This window comes from Petaurus breviceps, unplaced genomic scaffold (genome assembly GCF_028583685.1).
Source record: "Petaurus breviceps papuanus isolate PSGF00001 unplaced genomic scaffold, PetGlider_PUasm1.0 398, whole genome shotgun sequence".
NCBI lineage: Eukaryota > Metazoa > Chordata > Mammalia > Diprotodontia > Petauridae > Petaurus > Petaurus breviceps.
In genome coordinates this window covers 390,473-415,950 of record NW_027186314.1, presented here as the reverse complement: position 1 = coordinate 415,950, position 25,478 = coordinate 390,473, and the positions used below count along the sequence as shown (strand labels likewise).

The 25,478-nt window shown below is 47.9% G+C and overlaps 1 protein-coding gene and 1 pseudogene across 1 annotated transcript; one reads left to right on the top strand and one right to left on the bottom strand.

The window, feature by feature from the left end:
- Positions 1–9,528: 9,528 nt before the first annotated feature.
- LOC138170834 (programmed cell death protein 2-like pseudogene) lies at positions 9,529–10,674 on the bottom strand (annotated as a pseudogene).
- A 6,712-nt stretch (positions 10,675–17,386) lies between these two features.
- Positions 17,387–23,375, top strand: NAPSA (napsin A aspartic peptidase). The gene is made up of 9 exons (XM_069100334.1): positions 17,387–17,656; positions 18,540–18,660; positions 18,771–18,894; positions 19,611–19,729; positions 20,053–20,252; positions 20,793–20,915; positions 21,250–21,394; positions 22,269–22,367; positions 23,173–23,375. The coding sequence occupies exons 1-9, from the start codon at positions 17,592–17,594 to the stop codon at positions 23,350–23,352; spliced, it is 1,176 nt and encodes a 391-aa protein (XP_068956435.1). The 5' UTR covers positions 17,387–17,591; the 3' UTR covers positions 23,353–23,375.
- Positions 23,376–25,478: the final 2,103 nt, after the last annotated feature.

Here is a 25,478-nt window from a genome sequence, read left to right as displayed (position 1 = left end):
AAGCCAATTATAATTTAGGAGTGTTCATTAACCAGCTGGTGACTGCCTCTCAGAGGGAAAGACAGTCCCGAGCTTTCTCTTAGACATAATTTTATAGACAATGTGATTGCTAGCAACAGAATATGTTTCTAAGGGGGGGAGGGTGCAATGTCTTTAGCATTGTTTCTATTGAAGTGAAGCCTTCTCAGTATTATTCTTATTGAAGCAAAGCATTCTCAGTATTATTCTTATTGAAGCAAAGCATTCTCAGTATTATTCTTATTGAAAGAAAGCCTTAGTATTATTTCTGCTGAAGCAAAGCAAAGCCATAGTCCCTTAGCAAAGCCTTGGATACAAACATAAACAGACCTGAATCTGTGGGAATCTGTGGCATGTTTCTAGCAACACAGGTGAAACATTTCTTTACTATTGGGGCCTATTAGGTAGTTTCCAAGGAACCTAGTAGGGGTCCCCTCTAGCAGGTTTGAGGGGGCTTTGGTGTATAATTTCTGGTGGGCACTTCACAGCTACCTGGAGGGCAGGTCCAGCAGGCGAAGGATCACAGTGGAGATGCCCTGATGCTCATGACCACAATGAGACCTCTGGCCTCAGGATACTGGGCACAAATGCACCAAGGACTGGCCAACCTTGTTTTATGGTGCATTGTGATTTTTATAAATGAAAAGTTTACTACAGCCCTGCATGGAGCAAGTCTGTTGGTGCCATTTTTCCAATGGCATGGGCTCATGTTGAGTCTCTGGGTCACATTCTAGCAATTCTCGTAATATTTCCAACTTTTCATTATTGTTACATCTGCTATGATGACTTGGGACCAGTGATCTTTGATGCTACTATGGTCATTATTTGGGGGCCCTACAAACCATGCCCATATAAACATAATCAAGAAGCATGGTGTGTATTCTCCCTGCCCATTTCTCTTCCTCTTCTTGGGGCCCATCCTTAACCCTGAGACCCAACAATATTGAAATTGGGCCAGTTAATAACCCTACAATGGCCCCTAAGTGTTCAAATGACAGGAACAGCCAATTGATACAGCAAACTTCCTTGTCAGCTTGTTTTAAGAAATTGCTCCAGCCTTGGCCCCCAACCTTGAGCAACCCTCACCCTGATCAGTCAGCAGCATCGACCTGGAGGCAAGACCTTTCATCAGCAACAACATGAAGAGTTGCTGAAGGCTCAGATGAGGGGTAGCATTTTTTTTAGTGATAAAGCATTTTAAATCAAGGTATATACATTATTTTTTAGATATAATAACACTATTGTACACTAAATAAGCTATGGTATAGTGTAAACATAAATTTCATTTGCACTGAGAAACCAAAAAATTCATGTGACTCACTTCATTGTTACTTTATTGCAGAGGTCTGGAACTGAATCCTCACTATTGTCAAGGCAGGCCTTCACAGGAAACAGGCAGAGGGAACTTGAGACTCCCCCAAAATTTGGTAGGAGGTGTGATTGAGGGCACATGGTACACTGCCTGAGCTCTGAGGAGAGAAGGGGGTGAACCCAAAGGGCTCCCCTGCAGGCCAAGCCAAAGGCCCACTGAATAATCCACTATGAAGGGACTGATGAAAGGCTGAGTTATGGGCCCAGGAGAGGAGAAAGAGGACCAGCATCATCAGCAGAGCCAGAATGCTTTGAAGAGTAGTATAGAAGGGTAGCAACGAGGAGAGGGCTTATTGTCAGGCCTCATCCAGGGCAGTGCTATGAGTCGCTGGTGCTGTACAGATCCCTGAAGGAAGGAGGGAGGGAGGGAAAGAGGGAAGGAAAGAAGTAGGGAGAGAGGAAGGGAAGGAAGGATCAGAGGAAGGAACTAAGGAAGGAGGGAGTGAGGGAAGGAAGGAAGGCAGGAGGGAGGGAGATAGGGAAGGAAGGAAGGAAGAAAGGAAGGAAGGAAGGAAGGAAGGAAGGAAGGAAGGAAGGAAGGAAGGAAGGAGAGAAGGAGGGAAGGAGTGAAGGGGGAAGGAAGGAAGGGTCTTTTGGAGTATCTTCCTCCTAGGAACCCTAGATTTCTTTGGCACTCAGATCAAACTCCTCCTTATTCATGATGCCTCTCCTGCCTTCCCCCACAAGTTACATTGCATTTATTTTGTACGTGCTTATGTGGCAAGACTCGGCCCTTGGTCTCCCAAGCCTCGAGTGCCCTGGTAGGCAGGCCCTGAGCATGCCTCACTGGATCCCCCCACAGTGTTCCAGGTGTTCCCCTAAAGGGCAGGGGCTCTTCTAATGCTATCTGGCTCGAACCCCAACTCCGGCATGTTCTCCCCAGCACTGATCACCAGTGAGTACCTCCTCAATATCGTATTGACCATCAAAATCATGTCTCCAATATCAGTTTGACCATTTGCTTTCTCCTCAGTATCAATGCACCAGTTAGCTTTGATTATCTTTAACGAAGGATGTAGACCCAAGTAGAATGCTGCCTGAAGCAGAGCATACTGTTCTGGGGAGCCTCAGGCCATGGGGAGAGCACCTCAAACTGCCAGGGCTGACTGCAGCCTCCCCTCAGCTCACTGCGGGCTGTGGCCTTGTCAGTGGACAGCTCCCTCTCTGGCCGCAGGACTGAGGGTCTCGGCTTGGAGTTGATCCCCTGCTGGTTGTAATCCCACAGGTTGCATCTCACTAGGCTCTGCTGCCAACAGACTACACTTAAGATAGACCTTGGAAGCTCCCAGGGTCAGCCCAGTCTGTTCTGTCTCTAACCTAAGAACAGAAAAAAAAAAAAGCCCAGGGGAAGAGAAGAAGCAAAGCCTCAGTGAACAGGGAGAGGCAGCCCCTCGAGGTCAGAGAAGACCCCAGGCCTTGTCCAGAAATATTTCCTGTGCATTAGCTTCCCTGGACCGACCCCAGGAAAGAGGCAGGGAAGGCACTGTAACGGCTGGGCTGTCTTAACTGGGAAGTAAGAAGAGAGGAAAAAATCACAGTGAATGCCTGTGGGCATCACAAAATGGCCGTCTGAGCATCCCCAAGCGAGCCAGCCAGGAAACAGCGTCCCCAACTAGCCAGTGCCTTGGCACCAGGTAGAGCAGAAGGGGCCTCCTTGAAGGAATAGGCCCTCCTCCACCAGCCACCAGGCTGACCTTCATCCCTGCTGTGCACACTGTCTCCCCCAGCAGAAAAGACGCTTTTGGGGAACAGTGGCTTACTTTACTCTTTGTTTTTGTCTCTGGTGCCTAACACATGGTGTGAATGCATGTTGACCTACCGGGTCCTCTTATTGTGTAAGTAAAACGTCTAGCTTTTGAAGCTTTGAGCCAAGTAGAATATGGTGAAAGTTAATAGATATGGATTTCAAGTTTAATCCTGGGCATCAAAAAAAATCAGCTTCCTAAGTCCAAGACGAGGGAGGGCTGGTTGTAGAGTGACTTCCCTGGGACATTAGGGAACCAGGAGCTTTCTATGTCAACAGTGTGTGATGTAGGGGCCAATCCCCTCCTGCTGAATTGGGAGGGGGGAATGTCTAGAAAGAGCTGGGATCCAGCTAATACTCACTCACATTTATGCCTAAAGAAAGGCAATTGTTAAATTTTTTTTTTGTCTTTTTGAAGGGGGGAAGGCAGGGCAATTGGGGTTAAGTGACTTGCCCAAAGTCATATAGCTAGTAAGTGTTAAGGGTTTGAGGCTGGATTTGAACTCATGTTCTCCTGACTCCAGGGCTGGTGCTCTATTCACTGTGCTACATAGCTGCCCCAATTGTTAAATTTTTAGTGGGAGCTATTACACCCTGGAAATCTACAAATCAGGACTTTCTTTCTTGTTTTGTTGATTGTCCAGACTTAAGAAAGTGTCAAGAATGGGAATTAAACTTTAAGATGTGTCCTGCACACAACCAGAAAGCTGATAGTGGATATTCATTTAACATGTACTAGCACTGGGCTGGGTTTGACATCAGGTATCATGGAGACAATAGACAGCCATAAAGTGGGCACTGTGGCCAGACGAGAGCATCTGTAGTGTGCTGGACAGAGACCTCTGGAGACACACAAGTCACAGCCCTGTAGGAGCATCACAGAGTTGGGGCCAAAGAAGAAGGAAAAAGAGACAGAGACCGAGAGAAGCAGAATTTTAAAAACACACCCACAGCTGAAGGAGTTTCCCTGGGTGCCTCATTCCTCATGGGGCTAGGAAATGGCTTCTCCTTAGTCCTGCTGGTACTACAATTTCAGATATGTAAGGCGGAGTGCCTTGGGGCCTTAAGGCTTCACTTTACCTACCATGAGAGATGTCACCATCCCAGCTGTTAGACCTGCTCCAGGAGGGATGGTGGGCAAGCAATTAGCATGCATTCTCTTCCAGACCATGGATGCTGGACTGATGTTAGCAAGTAGAATTAGACCTCTCAGGACTAGCCGCATAGGAGAAGGAAGTTTGAGCATGAAGAAGGACCAGCTTCTTAATTTAATGCCTTTTAATTTATCTTGCATTTTATGTTAAGTAAATATATTTCACCTCTTCATGAAAACACGCCTTGAACTTTGGTATTGATTAGGGGAACAGTTCGGAGAAATGGGGGCTTACAGCTATGAAGATGAGTAGGCGATAGACCCCACCTGGCTCTAACATCCTGAATGTAGCTACAGCAACATTCAATAAGTGTCATTTACATACCAGGCCACATCAAGGTGCTAGGGTTGCCAATACGAAACTGGTTCTGCCCTCAAAGAGCTTCCCTTCTGCTGGGGAGATAGAATGTGAGCAGAAATAAACACAAGGTGATTTCAAGAGGTGCCAAATTCCACTGCAGAATTCTGGAGTTTGGCAGAACCAGACGAAAATTGGGAAATGTTTAGCCAAATCAACAAAAATAGAATAAAACACACATAATGCTAGTATGTGGTTCTTTAACTGTATACATTGACATAGGGATCTATTTCTATATGAGTTTTACCCTTATTGTCCAGAGCATTAACAACTGAGATCAGAAAAGGCTTCTTATAGGTGTTCTCCCAACAGAGCCTTAGAGGAAGGGAGAAAGCTTAGGATTCTTGGAGGAGAAGGTAAGGGGTGAGGATGTTACAGGCACCGGAGACAGTCCTGCAAAGTCACAAGGCAGAAATTGAGGAAACAGTTATTTCATTTGATCATAACATACAATGTATGAAGGACCCTAGAAGGAAATGTCTGGAAAGGAAGGGGTCACAAAGTATAGAGGGCCTGTATTAGCCTAGAGGCAATAAAAAGTCATTTTTAACCTGCTTTTGAGCTGGGGAGGGTCATGGTCAAATTGTAACATCTTGTGTCTCTTTAAAATCCTTATGAAGGAGCAGAGACAAGATGGTGGAATAAAGGCAGGAGCTTCTTGAGTGCTCCCAAATTTCCCTCCAAACTGAGAGAAATGATTTGTTGGACCCCTATTTTATTCCAATCAGTATTAATCAGTTCAGAATAGGATAACAAAGTCAAAAAAGCTATATTCAAAGTCTCAAAGAAAAATGTGAATTGGTCTCAGGCCCAAAAAGAATTTCTAGAAGAGTTCAAAAAATATTTTAAAAATCAAATAAGAGAGGTGGAGGAAAAACTGAAAAAATAAATGAGAATTATATAAGAAAATCATGAAAAAAAAGAGTCAATAGCTTGATAAAGGAGGCACAAAAAATTGTGAAGAAAATAATACCTTAAAAAACAAAATAGTCCAAATGGTAAACGAAGCACAAAAATCCATTGAAGAGAAGAATTCCTTAAAAATCAGAAATAGCCAAATGGGAAAAGAGGTACAAAAATTCACTAGAAAGAATTCCTTTAAAAGCAAAATTGACTAAATGGAAAAGAGGTATAAGAATTCACTAAAGAAAATAATTCCTTTAAAATTAGAATTGTGCAAATAAAAATTAATGACTCTGTGACACATATGTTGTTTAGTTTTTTCAGTCAAGTCTAACTCTTTGTCACCCCACTTGGGGGTGTCTTGGCAAAGATACCAGAGTTTCCTCTTTCAATTCATTTTGCAGATAAGGAAATTGAGGCAAGCAGAGTTAAGTGGTTTGACCAAGATCACACAGTCAGTAAGTGACTGAGGCCAAATTTGAACTCAGGTTCTTCTGACTCCAAGGCCAACACTCTATCCATTGCACCATCCAGCTAGTCCATGAGACATCAAGAAACAATGAAATGTAACCAAAAGAAGAAAATGTGAAATATCTCCTTGGAAAGACAACTGACATGGAAATAGATAGAAGAGAGATAATTTAAGAATTATTGGACTGCCTGAAAGCCATAATCAGAAAAAAAAACCTAGACATCATCTTTTAAGAAATTATCAAGGAAAACTGCCCTGATATTCTAAAACCAGAGGGTAAAATAGAAACTGAAAGAACCCACTAATCACCTCCCAAATGATCCCAAAATAAAAACTTCCAGGAATATTACAGCCAAATTCCAGCGCTCCCAAGTAAAGGAGAAAAATATTTCAAGCAGCCAGAAAGAAACCATTCAAACATCATGGAGCCACAGTGAAGATAACACCTGATTTTCCAGCGTCTACGTTAAAGGATCAGAAGACTTGGAATATGATAGTTTGGAAAGCAAAGGAACTTTGGGATTATAACCAAGAATCATCTATGCATCAAAACTCACTATAATCTTTCGGGGGGGGGGAGTAGAGGAGAGGGGAGATTGACTATTCAACGAAATAGGGAACTTTCAAGCATTCCTGATGAAGTCCAGAAGAGAATATAAAATTTGGCTTTCAAAAAGGAGGCTCAAAAAAAAGCATGGAAAGGCAAGCAGGAAAGAGAAATCATAAGTGGTTCAATAAGGTTAAACTCTTTGCATTCCTACATGAGAAAAAGATACTTGTAACTCCTTATCATTATTAGGACAGGTAGGAGTACATATAGACAGAAAGCACAGGTGCTATAACAATGCAATATTCACAATACCCACAATGACTATTAATATGCTGGTGTAGTTGTGAATCACAAAATGCAGCAGACTCTCGACGTGGAGGACAAAGCCAAAGCATTTATTCAAATACCAGAAAGCTGAATCCCCAAACCAGAAAGTCAAAGTCATTACAGTACCCACAAAGTTGGTACACATAGTTAATGCTTTGAACACCCACATTCCCAAGCCTTCAAAATAAAACAGGCTCTCTCAGGCAAAGATCCTCCTCTCCTCACTCACAGTAGCTGCTCAGCCTCCACACTGCTTACTCCCAGCAGTTATCATTCCCGGCCATTGTCAGCAGAAGTTCTGGCTGGCTCTCAGAAGCAGTTCTGCCACCACCAGTTCTGTTCTCAAACTCTCTTCCCTCTCCGGCCTGGGCTTCTTATTAGCTCCTCCATGCCCCACCCTTTCCTGCCACATCATCAAGTTCATCCCACTGTGGGATTCACAAGTTCTGGGTCTTGATACTTGACACAATTATGAACTTGAAACTAAATGCTAAGTAGCAGTTATCTTGCCAATACACGGGGCGTGGAAGATTCACATTACCATTACAGGTATAAGTTGACTATGATGGGATGGTATAAAGCAATAAAATTAAGTGAGAAAGAGAGATGCACTGGGAGAAGGGGGAGAGAGAGGGAGGATGAGATAACTTATCTCACATAAAAAGGCTTTTACAGTAGAGGAGAAATGGGGGGGGTTGGCAGACAATATATGAACCTTATTCTCATCAGAACTGTTTCAAAGAGGGACTAACATACATACTCATAGGTATAGAAATCTATCGTGACCTGCAGGGAAGTAGGAGGAGAAGGGAATAAGGGAAAGGAGGAGGGAATGGGAGAGGCAGTGGACAGAAGCAAAACACTTTTGAGGAGGGTCAAGGTAAAAGGAGAGAGAGAGAAGAATAAACAAGTGGAAATAAGATAGAGAGAGATATACAGTTAGTAATCATAACTGCAAAAAACTTTCACAGCAAATTTCTTTGACAAATACCTCCTTCTTCAAATATGAAGAGAACTGAGTTAAATTTATAAGTCATTGTTGAATTGATAAATGGTCAAAATATGTGAACAGGCAGTTTTCAGAAGAAATCAAAGCTGTCTATAATTATATTAAAATGCTCTAAATCACTATTGATTAGGGAAATGCAAATGAAAGCAACTCTGAGGTACAATTTCACACCTATCAGATTGGCTAATATTGCAGAAAAGGAAAATGATAAATGTTGGAGGAGATGTGGGGAAATTGAGACACCTGTGCATTGTCGATGGAGTTGTCAACTGATTCAATCATTCTTGAGAGTAAGTTGGAACTATCCTCAAAGGTCCATCAAACTGCACATACCTTTTTAACCCCAAAATGCCACTTCTAAGTCTATATCCCAAAAATATTTTTTTTAAAAGGAAGAAGACCCACATGAACAAAACTATTTACAGCAGCTCTTTTTGTGGTGGCAAAGAATTGGAAATTGAGGGCATACCCATCCATTTGGGAATGGCTGAACAAGTTGTGGTATATGATTGTAATGGAGTGCTATTGTGCTATAAGAAATGATCAGCATGATTTCAGAAAAACCTGGAAAGACTTACATGAATTGATGTAAAGTGAAATGAGCAGAACCAGTAGAACACTGTATACAGAAACAACAACATTGTGTGATGATCAATTGTAAATGACTTAGCTATTTCAGCAGCACAATGATCCAAGACAATTCTAAAGGACTTATGATGACAAATGCTATCTACCTCCAGAGACAGAACTACTGGAGTCTGAATGCAGGTCAAAGCATATATTTTTTAAAATTTTTCTTAGGGTTTTTTTTTTTTGGTCTGTATTTTCCTTCACAACATGACTAAAATGGAGATATGTTTTGCATGACTGCACACGCATAACCTATATCAAATTGCTTGCCTTTCTCAGTGAGGGGGAGAGGAGAGAGAAGGAAAGGATTTAAAACATAAAATTTTTAAAAAGTGAATGTTAAAAATGTTTTAAATGTAATTAGGGAAATGGTTTTAAAAATAAAATCCCTATCAAGTGGAGGCATAGAGGGACCTTTTTTTTTTATATGTTATATTGTCTTAAACCAATATCCAGCATTATACTCAATGAGGATACATTAGAATCTTTCTGCTATTATTTTTTATAGTTTTAGAAATGTTAGAAACAAGAAAAGAGAAAGAAATTAAAGGCATAAAGATAACTGGAGATGAGATAAAACTCTTCCCATTTGCTGATGATATGATGGTTTATTGAAAAATCCTAGAGAATCAACAAGATACCGGTTGAGACAATTATTAGCTGCCTCAAGTTGCATGCCCCAAAATAAACTCTCAAAAATAGACTCTTTCTACATAATCCAAACAAAATTCAAGAGATAATAATAAGAAAATTCCATTCTAAATAACTATGAAATACATAAAGTATCTGGGAATCAGTTTACCAAATCACTCAAAAGACTTGGATAGACTCAATTGTAAAGTGCTCCTTAAAGAAATAAAGAAGAATTTAAGTAGCTAGAGGAATATCCAGTGCTCGTGGCTAGGTCATGCCAATAAAATAAAAATGACAATACTACTACTTAAGTTAATTTACACTTTTAATGTTGCAAAAATCAAATTACCAAGAGGATACTTTCTTTTCTTTTTTGCCAGTTTAAAAATTAAATTTTATTTACACAAGGAAAATGAAAGATTCTATTTAAATAACATTTGATCTGGATCTTCCTGTATAACACAAAACTCTTCCACTGGATTTTGATGATAAGCAGACCAACAACTCTTCTGACAAGTACAAATTAAAATTGTTCCAAATTCAACAGAGATATCTACCAGAGTGTTTTTGAGCGTGCTGACCAGTGCAGGCACAAGCTGAAATTCAAATACTCTGGAGCTGCCACAGTTACTGCAGGATGGAATCTCAGCAGCATCTGAGTAAGGAGAGGTTATAAAGAGAAGCTGCCCATTCCAAGAGTACCTCAGAATCTGTTCATGACAGGCAGATATTCTTTTCATAAATTTATAAAATATTTTGTCATTACTTTTGGAAACAGCCTTCTCATATTTTTCACCACTGTCAAAAATGATACTTTGAGCTATCAGAAATTCCAATTCAACTCCCTCACTTTGTCTATACTCCTGCAGAAGTTTTGGGGCGTTATTTGTATCAACAAAGTTCGTATAATCTTTCTCGCCCACAACATTGATATAGCAGGGTTGAAACACAGGAACTGATGAGTTGGAAAGTACATGTTCTTTTCCAGCTGATATCGTGTGACCAAAGGAACGAGAGTCACTTAAAGCTTCATCGAGCGTGAGTTCTTGGAGTTGAGACACACATTCTATGTCCTCATCTTCATTAAAATTATCTCCTACATTGGAGTCATGCAGATCATTAGTAATCACTGGTGCAAGATTGCTTTCACTGTCATCTCCCCAGTCCTGTGCTCCTTCACACCAGTCCTCAACTTTCTGTTTCAGTTTGGAATTCTGTGTGTACTCTCCCTGATTCTGCCAACACCTTCCAGCTGCACGGCTGCCCACGCAATCCCAGTGGACACAGGCGAACACGTGCAACAGGCGGTGATGGGGCGAGTCTTCTAGGGTGCGCCATAGCAGCCCCTCAGCGTCCGAGCCCGGCGGGCGGCGGGGACTGTGGGCAGGCTATCCGGCATGCCGCCCGCTTTATTGATAGCCCAGGTTGATCCTGAGACTCCTCAAAGTTGCCCCGCATCTCGGCATCTCGAAGACCAAGCAGAACAGGGGCGGCAGAAGCCGCCATGACAACGGGGATGCTTTTTGCCAAAAGGATACTTTCTAAAACTTAATAAAATAATAACAAAATCTGTTTGAAAAAAACAAAAGATCTAGACTACCAAGGGAAATTGTGAAAAGAAGTAAGGGTGAAAGGGGAATAGCGCTTCCAGACCTCCAATTGTGTTCTAAAACAGGAGTCAGCAAAGCCATCTGGTAGGGGGTAAAAACCAAACAAATTAGAAAGGGAAATAAAAGAACAGACTAGATGACGGGAAACGAAAAGCAATGGAACTTAATAAGTCAGCATTCTATAAGGCAGAAAACACAAAGAAAGACCTTCCTATTTGATATGTGTATACACACACAGACACACATATGTATGTATGTACATGTGGATATATGAACTTCTGGGGAAACTGGAAAGCATTCTGGCAAAAATTAGACTTACCTTATACCACTTTTCACAATACATTCTAAATGGATACATGACCATAATATTAAAGACCGTGCTATAAAAAAGATTAGAAAAGAAAGACATCACACACCTGTCGCAGCTATTGACAAGACATGTTTTCTTAACCAAACAAGAGAAAGAGGAAATTACAAAAGATAAAGCAGTCAACATTGATTACCTAAAATTGAAAAACTTATGCACAGACAACATTAGTTCACCTAGGATAAGAAGGGATATGGAAAAAAAATTGTATCAAATTTCTCTAATAAGTATTTAGTACCAAAGATACATAAATGATTAATATATACACACATACACACATATGTGCACATATGTGTGACAAATAGCCATTCCCGAATAAGTAAATGGTCAAAAAATATGAACAATTCTCAAAAGAATTGCAAAGTATTAACAGCCACATGAAAAGAAATGCTTTAAATCACTAATAATAAAAGAAATACAAATCAAAATAACCCTAAAGTTTTACTTCACACCTTGGAAATTAGCAAAAATAACCTAAAAATGGCAATTGTCAATATTGAAAGGGTTGTGGGGAGGTAGGTACATTGTTGGTAGAGCTGTGAATCATTACATCCATTTCAGAAAACAAGTTGGAATTATGCAAATAAAATGACCATAACCATTGACCCAGAGATTTCATTGTTGGGCTTTTACTCCAAGAAAGTCATAAAAAACAAAGAAAATCCTCCCATACTCGAAGATATTTATAGCAGTAGTTTTTGTGATAGCAAAGAATTGTAAACAAAGTAGATGGCCACAGATTGGGGAATGGCTAAACAAATTGTGATACATGTAAATAAATGGTATATTGCCATGCTGTAAGAAATAATGAATTGATAAGTACATAGAAGCATGGAAGGATCTAGGTGAACTGATGCAGAGTGAAATAAACAGAACAAAAAAAAATAAACAACCACAGTGATAACAACAATGTAGATGGAAAGAACAATGACCCACCAAAACATCAACAGTAAATGTAACAAAATTGTAAAGATCAAATAGCACTCCAATGGAGAAATATAGGATATGAGAGGACACTCCCAACCCACCTCTTCAGGGAGCTGGGGGATCCACAGAGCTTACACAAGGGCACATGGTTTCAGACTTTTTCAATATGTTCATGAGTTGAGTTATGCTGATTTTTTTCCTCTTCCTTTTTATTGTCTTTTAAAAAATATTATTTGTTACATGAGATGACTCCCTGGGGGGAGTGTGGGAGGAATACTGAGGAAAACTATGATGATGAAAAAACAAAAGGCATCAATGAAAAAAAAGAAGAAACTGCATCTACTATTAGCCCTGGTGTCTCCCCTCTTTCTGTATTGTTAGCCACCAAAAATAGGTGGAAGTTCAGAGATGAAATAGCTGGGGGGGGGGGGGGGCTTCTCATAAGTCAGTGTCAAATGTAAAGTCCGTAATTTCCGCAAGAGAGAGCACTAACAGCTTGGCGGAGAGGATCAAGCTTCATCCAGGATACAGCACTTCAGCTAAGCCTTGAAGGAAGCTGGGGATTCTCTAAAGCAGAGAGGATGGTTCTCATCATCAACAAGAATTGTGAGAGCATCTGTCCCCCTTGAGAGAAGGGAACAAAATGTAGAAGGAAGGCTGGGGGACGGCACCACAGCTACTCACAATAATGGCGACAATAACAACAGCTAACATTTCTCTAGCTCTGGAAGGTTTGCAAAGCCCATCTCTTGTGATCCACACAACCACTTAGGAGGTACATGCTATGATTTTGCCCCATTTTTACAGTGACTTGCCCAGGGTCATACAGCTAGCATCTGAGACCAGAGTTGGGACTCAGATCTTCCTGACTACAGGCCCAGTATTCTACCTACCAGACTTCCCGGCTGTCTTGGTGTGTTCAAGTCACTTTGGATTTTTCAATGCTGTTAACACTTTTCTTTCAATTTCCTTTTACTGAGCTCCATTTACTCCAAATGCTTGTGAATAAACCTTTTGCAGCTATTGTGAGAAGGGAAATAAAGGTCAGGAACCCAAGTGAGAATGGGAGCTGAACTGTTTGACAGGTTATAATTCAGAGAGCAATCATTCCTACTCCTAGTTGGAATTATGAGCCCACCATGTTGGGAGGTAATACAAGCTGAGCTGGTAAAAGTACTGTTCGTTGAGCTGGCGGAACACTAGCTTTCACTGCCACCTGGTGGCTTGCATAATTATAACACGATTCTCCTTCAAGTCACACTTCTGTAGGTATATGCTTCCATAGGCATCAAACAAACCAAGTATTTTACTTAGGAAGATCATTTTGGAAACCACGTACAGGATGTAACGGAGAGGGGGAGACGTTGGAAGCCAAGAGTTCAATTGCAAATAGCCCAGACGAGAGGAGACGAGGACCTGAGCTATGGCAGTGGTCATGTGGGGGGGAGGGGTCAGGTGGATGCAAGAGATGTTGTGAAGATAGATTCAATGAGACAGATAAGAATGAAGAAGGGAAAGGGTCAGAGATGACTGAGATTGGGAACCTCCATAATTGGAAGGATGTTTGTGCCTTCCACAGAAACAGGGAAGTATGAAGAGGAATTTTTTTTAAAGGCAAAGACACTGAATCCTGTTTTGGATATGTTGATTTTGAAATGCCCAGGGGGAGACATCTAGCAGCCAATTGAATTCAGGAGGGGGGTGAAGACTATGTATGTAGATTTGGGAGTCATCTGAGTATAGATGATGATTGAAATCATGGTTGCTGTCCTTCATTCTCGGAGAGGACCAAAGCCACATCACTATGCCAGAGTCAAGTTTTGACTGTCCAACTGTGACCGATCAGAGAAGTATAACCTTGGAACGCTCTACCACAGGTCAGGCACAAATAGTCTGTGTGATCATGTGGGGTGGACTCTCCAAATTTGCGCATCCTGTGTTTCCTTTCAGCTGTATCAGTTCTGCTTTGCTCACAGAGCACAGCACCTTCTCGTAAGTGGACATGCCATGCTGGGCGGCCCGTGCCAGTGTCTCCCATGTCACACAATCAATTCCAAATTTCTTGAGAGAGACCTTGAAAGTGTCCTTGTATCTCTTCTTTGGACCACCACGGGAACGCTTGCCCTGTGTGAGTTCTCCATAAAAATAGTCTCTTTGGCAAGGGGATGTTTTGCATTCAAACGATGTGACCAGCCCATTGAAGTTGTACTGTCTGAAGCAGTCTGAATGCTTGGCAGTTTAATTCGAGTGAGGACCTCTGTGTCTAGTCCCTTATCTTAGCAGGTGATCCTTGGAATCTTCCTAAGACAATTCAAGTGGAAGCGACTCGGTTTCCTGGCATGGCACTGGCAGACTGTCCAACAGGCATCCAACAATGAAGTCAATGGCTCTGTAGACCTTCAATTTGGAATGCAGTCTAACATCTCTTCTCTCCCACACTTTCCTTTGGAGCCTCCCAAACACTGAGCTAGCTCTGGCAAAGCTTGTGTCAACCTCATTTTCAATGTGTACATCCCTGGAAAATACACTGCCAAGGTAAGAGAACTTATCCACCACATTCAAACACCAAGTCTAGGGAGAGCAGAGAAAGAAAGAGGTTCAGGAGAGAGCCATGTTCAATAGCTCATAGGCTCATAGAACTGAAAAGAACGTCCAACGCCAGCTGCTTGTAATGGGAATGTAAATTTAAAGATCTTCCCTGCCCCAGGCTAAAGTGCACCTGGAGCCTGGGGTGGGAGGCTTGTTTTTCAGTAGATACTTCTTGATTGGCCAGTGGGTGAAGAAGGTTGTTACATTCTCTGAGCCAGGAGAAGGGTATATAAACCCTGATTTGAGGCTTTGTTTGGGGGCTCACTTTGAGAAGTGTTCTGTGATTTGATATGGATTCTGGGAAGCCGTTGTCCAGATCCCCCCGGCTTTGAAAAACCCAGATGTTGGTTTGGTATGGATGTAATTGTTGGACAGTTTGGAAAGCTGTCTACTTGATCTGTTTCTGTCTTGATAATTCTGTCTGTGTATTCTGAAGTTCGGGGTGCTGACCTCTTTCCCCTGAACTAGGTAAATGATACATGTTTGACTGATTAAAGTAAGCTTGTTAACCCATTTTGAGTTGCTTTTCTTTAACAAAGCAGATCTAAGAACCTGTGTTGTCAGCCACCCTGGGGACGCTGGGGTGCTTGCTGCTACACTGCTCCAACCCCCTCATTTGATCTTGTCTTTTCCAATTAACAAACGTTTATTTTCTCTCCCCTCCCCCCAACACCAAGTGAACAAAAGGGAAAGAAGCCACATAAATATGCACAGTCAAGTGAAAGAAATCCCCTCTTTGGTCATGTCCAAAGATATCTGCCGCATTCTCGAGTCTGTCACCCCTTAGCTGGAGGTGTGTGTGCCTGTCTCATCTTGGCTCCATCCTCTGGTTTTATAGATGAGAAAATTGAGGAGTAGGGAGTTTAGGTGATTTGTTCAAGGGTGGAAGAGAATGCTCTAGCAAAGGAGGCTGAGATGAATCAGTCAGAGAGGTGGGAGAAGAGCTAGGAGATGGTAGCATCAGTGAAGACATGGAAGAAAGTGCATGCAGGAGGAAGAGGGCGGTTGGAAATCTCTACTGCACCAGGAGGTCGGTGAGCTGATTGTTTCATTTTGTCTTCTGGTCCCCAGAATTTGGCATAGTGCCTGGCACATAGTAGGCCTTTAATAAGTGGTTGTTGATTGACTGACTGAATGAAAAGACATCCATTGGGCACCTGCTGTGTGAGAAGCACCATGCTGACAAAGCCCAAAGCAGAATTTCACACGGGTGATTTCAACCATGAGTAAGACGTAAAGGGCTTTAGAGAGAAGCAGATGGCCAAGCAACTCCTTTAGGGTTGCCTTCTAGGCTAAAATCCTGTCCATTTCTGAGGGTGAACCATGTGACAGTGCCAGGGACATCAGGAGAGAGAACTTTCCAGGCCTTTAATACCTGGGACCGTATCATGTGGGGACAGAGGAATTTGTTTTGCTTGACTTTTGTATTTGTTCCAAGGATTCTCTCTCTATCTCTCTGTTCCTCTATGTGTGTCTCCTCTTTTCTCCCCCTGACCTCTCTCCTCCTCCTCCTCCTCCTCCTCCTCCTCCCCTTCTCCTTCTCCTCCTCCTCCACTCCTCCTCCTCCTCCTCCTCCCCCCCTCCTCCTCTTCCTCCTTCTTCTCCTCTCTCTCTTCCGCTCTCCCCCCTTTCTCTTCCTTTCCTCAATTGAAGCAATGTGAAAGGGAAAGAAAATCAATGCTTGTTAGTTGAAAAAAAACTAAATAAAAACCAGACTGAATAAGGATAGGCTGTTGAATTCAGTGGTGAGGAGTCTGCTGGTGACCAGAGAGTGGCTTTCATGTGGTTGATGGGGCAGAAGTCAGAGTTTGATGAGCTGAGTAAGGAGCAGGTGAACAAAAGGAAGCAAGAGGGTACCAGGATGTAGGCAGTCTAGGATTGTGGCTATGAAGGGAGGAGAATCATAAGTTGTAAGGCACTTGTAGTCAGGGAGAGAAAGGAGACGGGGTGGGGGGGAGACAATGGCCTCAGAGGCAGCAGGACATGGGCTTGAGAACCCACCAGAGGGTCAGCCTTGACCAAGGGGACAACACCAGAGCCTGGAGCCAAGGAGGAGGGCATGTGGAGGCCTGCTGGTACTCCATGGGGTCTGTAAGAGCATGCCAAGCATGGCAGGTGTGCTGGGGACAAGAGGCTGGCTCAAGTACAGCCTGGGCTAGCTGGTCCCTCAGGTCCTTCTCTTCAGAGACTGTGATTCCTGAAGGCCCTGGGACTCCTGAGTGGTCTCCACCTTCCTCTAGCTTCTCCAGTCTGGCACTCAGGCCAGACCCTTTCCAAACACTGGGGCCCCTTCTAGGGTGCTTCTGTTCCCCTAGAAGGGACACGAGGTTAATTATTCACTGGGGCCTAAGATAGCAACTGGCCTGAAGTGAGGAGGAAGGAAAGGGAGAGAGGGCTGAGGCTCTGGAAATTCCCCAGGGGCATGCGCTGCCCTTGGCCTATCCAGAGGGGCTGGGGTCTAGAAACCCCTGAGGCTAATCCTTGTTTTACATTTGAAGGAGCTGAGGCACAGAGAGGGAAAGAGCCTTGTCCAATATCACAGCCAGTACTCTAGAATCAAAGGACTGATGCAGGACCATAAAGCAATGGCCCCAGAGTGCTCCAATGCCATGCCTTTCTAGCAGATTGCAATAAGTGTAGAATTGGGAGGGGGAGGGGGAGACATCACTCCAGGCTAGGAGCAGTCCTTAAGACCCTTCAGAGCAAGGAGAGGGGAGAAGAAGGGGTCCTGACAGGTGCTCTGGGTGGCACCAAGCTGCTACCTGACCCTTCTGTGCCCAAGTATTCTCCTGACAAAGAAGGGCCCTTGACACTCTCAGCAGGACCACTCAGCCCTTCCGGCCCTCTTGTAGGGCGTAGCAGGGTAGGGTGGGGACTCCAGGGAAAGATCCCCACAGTCATTCCTATGTGCCCCTCATATCTGCTCCAGGATGCACCTGTGTCAGGAGCTGCTTCTGCTGGTGCTTCTGAGCCCTGTGATGGCCTCCCTTATCAGGTAGTGGGGGCCCCCTCTCCTCCAGAATGCTCCCTTCTCTCCTCCCCCCAAGCACCATCCTCCCTGACCTGGACACCTTCAAATTCCCTTCCAACCTTTCCCCCCCGGTTTTTCCCAACATGTCTTTCAATTGCCATAGGACATTCCCCACCCCAGTCCTTAATGGGGAGAAAGCTCCCCCTGCCCCCACATTCTTCTTGCTCTCCATGGATGGGGATGGGGGAAGAGAAGATGGTCTTTGGGGTGATGTGGAGAAGGGGAGGGAAGAGAATGAGTATTTCTCTGGAGCCTACTATTTGCCAGACATTGTGGTAAGTGCTTCACAACTATTCTCTTCTTTTATTTAATCTTCTCAGCAATCCTAGGAGGTTGGGGCTCTTATTTCTCCATTTTACAGGTGAGGAAAGAGAGGCAGACAGAGGTTAAGTGATTTGCCCAGGGTCATATCACTAGTAAAGTGTCAGAGGTTGGATTTGAACTCAGGTCTTCCTGACTCCAGGCCCAGCACTTTTTGACTCTGTCACTTATGGGTCTTGAAGGTTTTAATTTGCTATAATGAGTATTTTTTGCACACCCACTGAGTGCAGGGTAGTATGCTGGGGATACAAATCAATTGGCCAATCAGTCAGCAACCACTTATTAAGTCTCCTTTGATGTGCCAAAGTACAGGACAAATACCCCAAAGGCCCCAAACAGAGCCTGTCCTCAGGGAGCTTACATTCCCATTGGGGGTGTCCCATGCATGCAGAGAAGTAGCTGCAAGGAGTTCTGAGGAGAAAATGAGGAGGAACAACAGAGAAATCCAGGAGGGCTTCCTGGAGGCCAAGGCCAAGGGGGGTGGGTCCCTAGAGGTCCCCCAGCAGCACCCGCCCTTTCTCTGCAGGATCCCCCTGCGCAGGGTTCCAGGGTCACCTGGTGCCCTCCATGCACTGAGGGGCTGGAGGACCCCCCACGTCCTGCCAGAGAACACGCCCATTCTTGAGCCACTTTCCAAGTATTTGGACGTAAGTGGCCCGGTCCCATTCTCTCCCGGCCCATCTCCCAACGCCATTCATTCCCCCCTCTCTCGTCAAGGTCTTTTCTCAGCCTCTTCTTTCTCTCCCTCTCCAAGCAGGCTCAGTATTACGGGGAGATAGGGCTGGGGACACCCCCCCAGAACTTTTCCGTCATCTTTGACACTGGCTCCTCCAACTTCTGGGTCCCATCTCGACGCTGCAGCTTCTTCAGCCTGGGCTGCTGTGAGAAGGCGGGAATGGGAGGGTGCAGGGGAGGTGGGTGGTAGGGAGGCCTCCATGGAAGTCCAAAGCCTGGTCGAACTTCCTGCCGTGCCACCAGCCAAGTCCCTTCCCTTTTCTGAACCCATTTCCTCCTCCATCAAATAAGAGGCTTAGCCTAGACACTGGATGGTCTCTTTGTGTGCTGTGTGACCTTGGAAAAGTCCCCTTCCTGGGCCTGGCCCTGAGTTTCCTCCCCTGTCAGATCAGTAAGATTGTGGACTCCAAGGCTGTTGAGTGACCTATGCTCTCTGGGTCTCAGTTTCACTAAGTCATGGCTTCTGCAGCCAGGAGACAATCTAAGAGGTCATCGATTCCAACCTGAGCCTACATGGGATGAGGGGGTTTGCTTCTGCTCACTCTGCGCAAGGCCATTTCATGGTGGGCAGTCCTTCCCAATGTCTGCTCTCTGGGACCTAACAGAACCTAATAGAATAGCTGCCTCTTCCTGAGACAGTCGGTCCTGAGACGGACGGTCCTGAGACGGACGGAAGCCATCACGTTCCACGATCTTCTTTTGACAATTGACTAATGTCCCTGGTCAAGCTTCAGTTTCCTTCTCTGTCAGATAGGAGGGTGGGATGGGTCCTTCTGGCTCCAGGCCCAGGGCCAAAGGGATGGGGTGAGGGATGACATCACAGCAACTCCCCTTAACAGCCCTACATCCCTTCATGGGCCAGGGTTCCATCGTCGATATGACCCCAAGGCTTCCAGCTCCTTCCGACCTAATGGCACCCACTTCTCCATTCGCTACGGGACAGGGCAGCTGGATGGCATTTTGAGTGAGGATGTTCTGACTGTGAGTTTGCCCCACTATCACTTGTTGGCTTTAGGGATGGGTTCCAACAGTGAATCTCCTTCCCTAGCTACAAGGCTTTGGCCTCTGCTCGTCTCCTCATTTGTAAAATGAGAGTAATGACTATAGGACCTCCCTGTCAGGGCTGAAGTGAGGCTTGAATGATACCAGACAGAAAACGCTCGGGACAGTGCCTGGTGAAATGAATGCTTAGGGAGGCAGGCGTGCCTGGAGGATACCAACAGCCTAGACTTGTTTGTTTTCAAGGGGCAGGGACTTCCTATGTGAACCTTGGGGTTTGCAGTGTGTCCCCTCCTTTCCTCCAGATTGGAGGCGTTGGGGGGGCCCCCCTAGCTTTTGGGGAGGCCTTATGGGAACCAAGCCTGGCCTTTCTGCTTGCCCACTTCGATGGAATCCTCGGTTTGGGCTTTCCAGCTCTGGCCGTGGCCGGAGTGCAGCCTCCTCTGGACACGCTGATGGAGCTGGGGCTGCTGGACCAGCCCATCTTCTCCTTCTACCTCAACAGGTGCTGGCCTGGGATGGGAAGCCCCCCCCCCCCCCCCCCCCCCCCCAGGGGGGAACCCCCCCCCCCCCCTTCAAGCTGGAAAGCCCCTCCTCTCCCTCCACTCTCAGGAGAGCTCACCTCTTGGTGCAAATAACCCTCTCTTCCTCTCTAAGACCCCGTTTGCTCTTCTATAAAGTGGGGCTGGATAAGCTGTTTCCCAAGGTCCTTCCTGGTTCTTCATCCCATGTTGTCAGGGGCCTCATAGACAGGCAATTTAACTCCCCTATTGGGAAACCCTGGAAATCCTACCTGTCCCTTCTTGAGCCTCCATGCCTGCCCCTGCCCCTGCCCCTGCCCCCGGGGACCTGATCATCCTCCTGCATCAGTGCACAGAGCCATCGTTGAGAGACAGGAAACCTGGGTTCAAATTCTGATTCCCAGAATTATTAGCTTGGTCACCAAAGGCAGGCTACTTTCGCCTCCAGTTCCCCATCTGTGAATGAGGGGGCGGAACTTATCTCAGGTCCTTCGGGCTCTAGAGATTCCGTTCTTGCCACGCAGGGACCCTGAAGCAGTGCTGGGTGGAGAAGTGATTCTAGGAGGCTCAGACCCAGCTCTCTACATCCCCCCCCTTACCTTCCTGCCGGTCACCAGGCCAGCCTACTGGCAGATCCATATGGACCGGTGAGGGGCTTAAATGCCAGGCTCCCTAAGGGGCACGAGGCTGGGGAACTGGGGGCCAAGGGCCAGGAAAGGCCTGGGACTCGATTGCCTGCATGCCTGACTCCCCTGGAGTCTCTAAGGAAGGGTCAGTGGGAGGTGGGAGGGTGGGAGGGGTTGGAGAGGCAGGTGCCTGGGTCAGTGGGGAGGGGGGCTGGACGGGCAGGTGCCTGGGTCAGTGGGGGGGGTTGGAGGGGCAAGTGCCTGGGGCGGGGGGGGGGGAGGATGGACGGGTAGGTGCCTGGGTCAGTGAGGGGGAGAGAGAATGGAGGGGCTCATGTCCTCTCTTCCTCCCCAGTGTGACTGTGGGCCACTCCCTGACTCTGTGTCCTAACGGTTGTGCTGCTATTCTGGACACGGGAACTTCACTCATCACGGGGCCCTCCAAAGAGATCGGAGCGCTGCACAAACTCATTGGCGGTTTTCCACTGCTGGCTGGAGAGGTGAGAGAAGGTGGCGGAGGGGAGAAGCTAGGAGCCCAGAACTCTCGGGCTCAGGGTGGAGGGTGAGGAGATAGGACTGGGATCGTCTGTCCAACTGACATTTGCTCATCCTGACCTCTATAAGAAGGGGGCTAAACCACACGCGGACCTTTGGGTCAGGGGTGATCCTCTGCATCCCTCCAGGGGCTGGAGCTCTGTACTTCGCCCTGAGAAGGCAGAAAGAGAGAAGTTGCACGCTCTCTGCTGGGAACTGAGATGGGGCTGGGAGGAAAGAGAGACCCACTGTTCGGGGCACTGAGGAGGGAGACAGGCAGAAGCTCTCGGTGCCCTGCTGGTCACTGAAGGAAGGGCAGGGTGGGCACTGGGCCCAGGGCGGACCGAAGTGATGACGGAGTCCTGGAGAAGGGGCCGAACAGGTGGTAGGGGAAAGGAGGACGGGAAATGCCCTCAGACAGCTGCTGTGGGCTCCAATGCATGCTTATATCCAAAGAACTTTGCAGAGAGTCATAGATGGATATCAGCTTTAAGTAGCAGGCTCTACAGAGCTGAGGGGGGAGCATTATGGGGTGCCTTGGGATGCCAGGAACCAGCTGCTAGGAGGAGATGGCCTTTCCCGCAGAGACCCCGCAGGGTCTATTGTAAACTTGTCGTTATGGGGAGCCCAGGTTAGACTCAAAGACCCATGGGCGAGAGAAGGCTGGAGAAAGGCGAGCTGGGGGGGTGGGGGGGGGGCGCGCTTGCGCTCAGTACGGCCCCCAAGAGGGGGGAGCGGGTAATTCTGGTGGGAGCGATGCTGGAGTGAATGGGGAAGAACGAGATGAGCGTGACACAGCAGAATGGACTTTTGCCCTCCCTTCCCCCCAACCCTCTGCAGTATCTGATCCCTTGTGACCGACTCTCTGCCCTCCCACCCATCTCCTTCCTGCTCGGTGGTGTCTGGTTCAACCTGACAGCCCAAGATTACGTCCTTCAGGTAGATGGCTCACGTGAGGTTACTTACTCAAGTCACAGAAAATAGGGGGGATGGGCGGGTGGGCCCCCTAAGCTTCTTGCACTAGGGGGCCCGATCTTGGGCCGATGCAGAAGGTGAGGCTGGGTTCCCATCACCTTCTCTCCCCTACTGACCAAAGCAGAGACATAGTCCTCCTCCCCCAGCAGTGTGACGTAATAGAAAATTCAAGGACTGGGAGCTGCGTTCCCTGGAGAAAGGAAGGAATCTGGAATTTGGTGGGGGAATTTTGGGGGGGGAGTGGTAGACACATAGACCTGGGGAAGGGGCTCTATCCCAAAGATGCGGCAGGAGCTCCCTGAGGAATAGGGCAGTACCCCTTGGAGAAGGGGGGAGGGAAATGAGATAAGAGCAGCAGACTGGGAGCTTCTGCTGACGTCACAGCACTTTGAACGAGGTCCGCCACCCTCCCACCCGTCCCGCAGTGACGTCACCCATCAACTGGCTGCGGGAAGTAGTCCAGTTAAGGGGGGAGGGGTGGAGAAGGTTAGCGACGCCACTCCAGGGGTCCTAGGGCACAGTGCCAGGGGCCCTAGGAGTGACTTCACCTCCGGCCGCTCGGGTGGGAGACCGGGGCCCCGTTTCTGACCCAGAGGGAACCCAGAGCAAAGACAGTGCTTTGGAAGAGGGACCCTCGGGGGTCGGAGCGCGGTGACCTGCTGGCTTCCCTCGGGTTCCGCAGCCGCCGCCGGGGATGCTCTTGGGCTGCGGCCGGGGTGACCGCTGGGGGGGGCGGGCCTGCTCAGACGCTCCTGCCCTCGCCCCGCAGCTGGCCAGCGGCCGCACCCGCTTCTGTCTGTCCGGCTTCTTGGCGCTGGACGTGCCACCGCCTGCGGGCCCGTTCTGGATCCTCGGGGACGTCTTCTTAGGACCCCATGTGACTGTGTTCGACCGGGGGGCAGCCCGTGTGGGCCTCGCTCGGGCGCGGGCCCCCCCCCGGGATCCCTGAGCTGGGAGCTCCCCGTCCCCCCCTCCAAGTCCCCCGAATCCCCCCGTCCCCGGTGAGCACTGCGTCCCCTGTACCGGGACCCCTGAGCGGGGTGCACCTCGCACCCCTCCGCCAAGAGATCCCACGGAGGCCGCCTTGGGGTTCCTCTTTGGGTCGGCGCTCCGCTCTGCGCTTGGAGATCTCCAGGGTGGGAGTGGGGCGGGGGGAGTTTGCAGGCCCCGGGCCAGGCCGCGCCTCGCCTCGGCAACATCTTGTCCCCTCTTCTGCCTTCCCTCAACTGCCGAATAAAAAGCTGCGATGTGTCTTTTCCTCTGCGTCCTTCCCTTGGTCCCTCGCGCGTGCCCGCCCCGCGTGGGCGCCTGGCCCCTGCCTCTAGCCCGGTGGGGGTGGGGAAAGGGAGCGGCGTCGGAGAGTCAGAGAACTACATTTCCCGGCGTTCCGCGCGGCTCAGCCGCGGCCGGAGCGCGGGCTAGTTCCTCCGTGAGCATGCCGGGAGCTGTAGTCCCTCAGCCCGGAGCTCCTGAGCCTTCCTCCCCCGCCCTGGTCGGTGTAGGGCGGGCTCCCGGCTGACAGGTGGCTGGGTCGGCTCGCCCCTCCCCTGCTCTCCTAGCCAGGGATGCCGGGGTCCGCCGCAGGGGTGGGGCCAGCAGCCTCCGGAGGCCCAGGGGTGGGATGGGGTGGGTGGGTTAGGGTGGTCCCTCCCCCTCCACGGGTAGTGATGTCAGACCCTCCCCCCAACTCCGGCCCCCTCCCCCCCTTCCCCCTGAGCAGCAGCCACCGCCCGGATCCCGGAGCCGCCGGCCCGGGTCCGAGCCCCGCAGCCTGAGCCCCCAACTCTCCCCTTGCTTTCTCCTTCTGTCCCAGGGGCCAAGGCCTGGAGCCACCCCGCCTCCCCTGGAAACCACAACCCCGCCCCCACTGTGAGTACGGGAGGAGGTTGGTGCGGGAGAGGGGGACCAAACTGAGGGTAAAATCTGGCTGGGTTGCGGTGGAGAGAAAAAGACACTCCAGACTAAGGAAGGGGACACGGAGGTGAGGGAAGGGGACCATGAGGGTTAGGAACGAAGCCCAGGGATACTGGGCAGGAAACTGGAGTAAGCCGGTGCTAAGGGGGGAGCAGGAATGGAGTGATGGAGATAGAGAGAGCAGAATGATGGCGGGGGGGGAAGGGGACTGGAAACTGAGGAAAGGGCTGGAGAGGAGACAGAGACTGCGTGGGCTGGGCAGGGAGAGCGACCTGGGAGGATGGGGACAGAGGGAGTCAATAACTGGGGTTGGGGTCCGATGGATGGGAACGAGAAGAGGGAAGGGTCTGATGGAGAAGGGGAGAGAAATGGGGAAAGAAGGAGCTAGGGAAGGGGATTCTGAAGGTTGCAGACCTCAAGGAGGGGCCAGGGGATGAAGGGAGAGAGAGGACTGACAGCATTGAATCAAAAGGGAGACGGGAAGTCCGAGAGGTAGCGGAGGGCGAGCTCTGGATTCGTTGCCAGAGGACCTGGGTTCCATTCCCGATTCTGCTATCATTGCCTGAATGACCCAGGGCAAGTCACTTGTCAAGTTTGGGATTTCCCGTTTGTAAAATGAAGGAGTTGGCCTCACGAGATGATCCCTTCTGGATCTAAAATTTGGTGAAGCTGGAAAGGGGGAGGGGAAGGAATGGGTGAGAGTTGCGGATTGATGTCAGGAAGGAGAGATGGGGCTAAGGTGGCGAGAGGGCGACTAGATAGAAAGATAGAAGACGGGATGAAGGTGGGAGGATGGAGGAGGAGAGAGAGAGAGCTGGGGGTGGCGTGAAAAGGCAGGACAAAGGGGGATGGAGAGAAGCCACACTGAGAAGGGAGGGAGAAGAGGCGGACCGAGTAGAATGAACTGGAAGTGAGGCAGGGAGAGAGAGAGTGGAGTGAGGGGCCATTAGGTAGTGCCAGGATGGGGGGAGAATGAAGGAGCCAGCCTAGGCCTGAGGGTTTAGGAGCCACAGGTGGAGAGAGGGGAGCAAGGAAGAACGTATCGAGGATGCAGAGAAAGCATCAGATTAGGGCTTCGGAGAGAGGGGGCTTATTGGAGAGTGAGGAAGCCTGAAGGACCCAGGAGGAGAGGGGGCACTGGAGGAATAGGGGGAGAGGTGG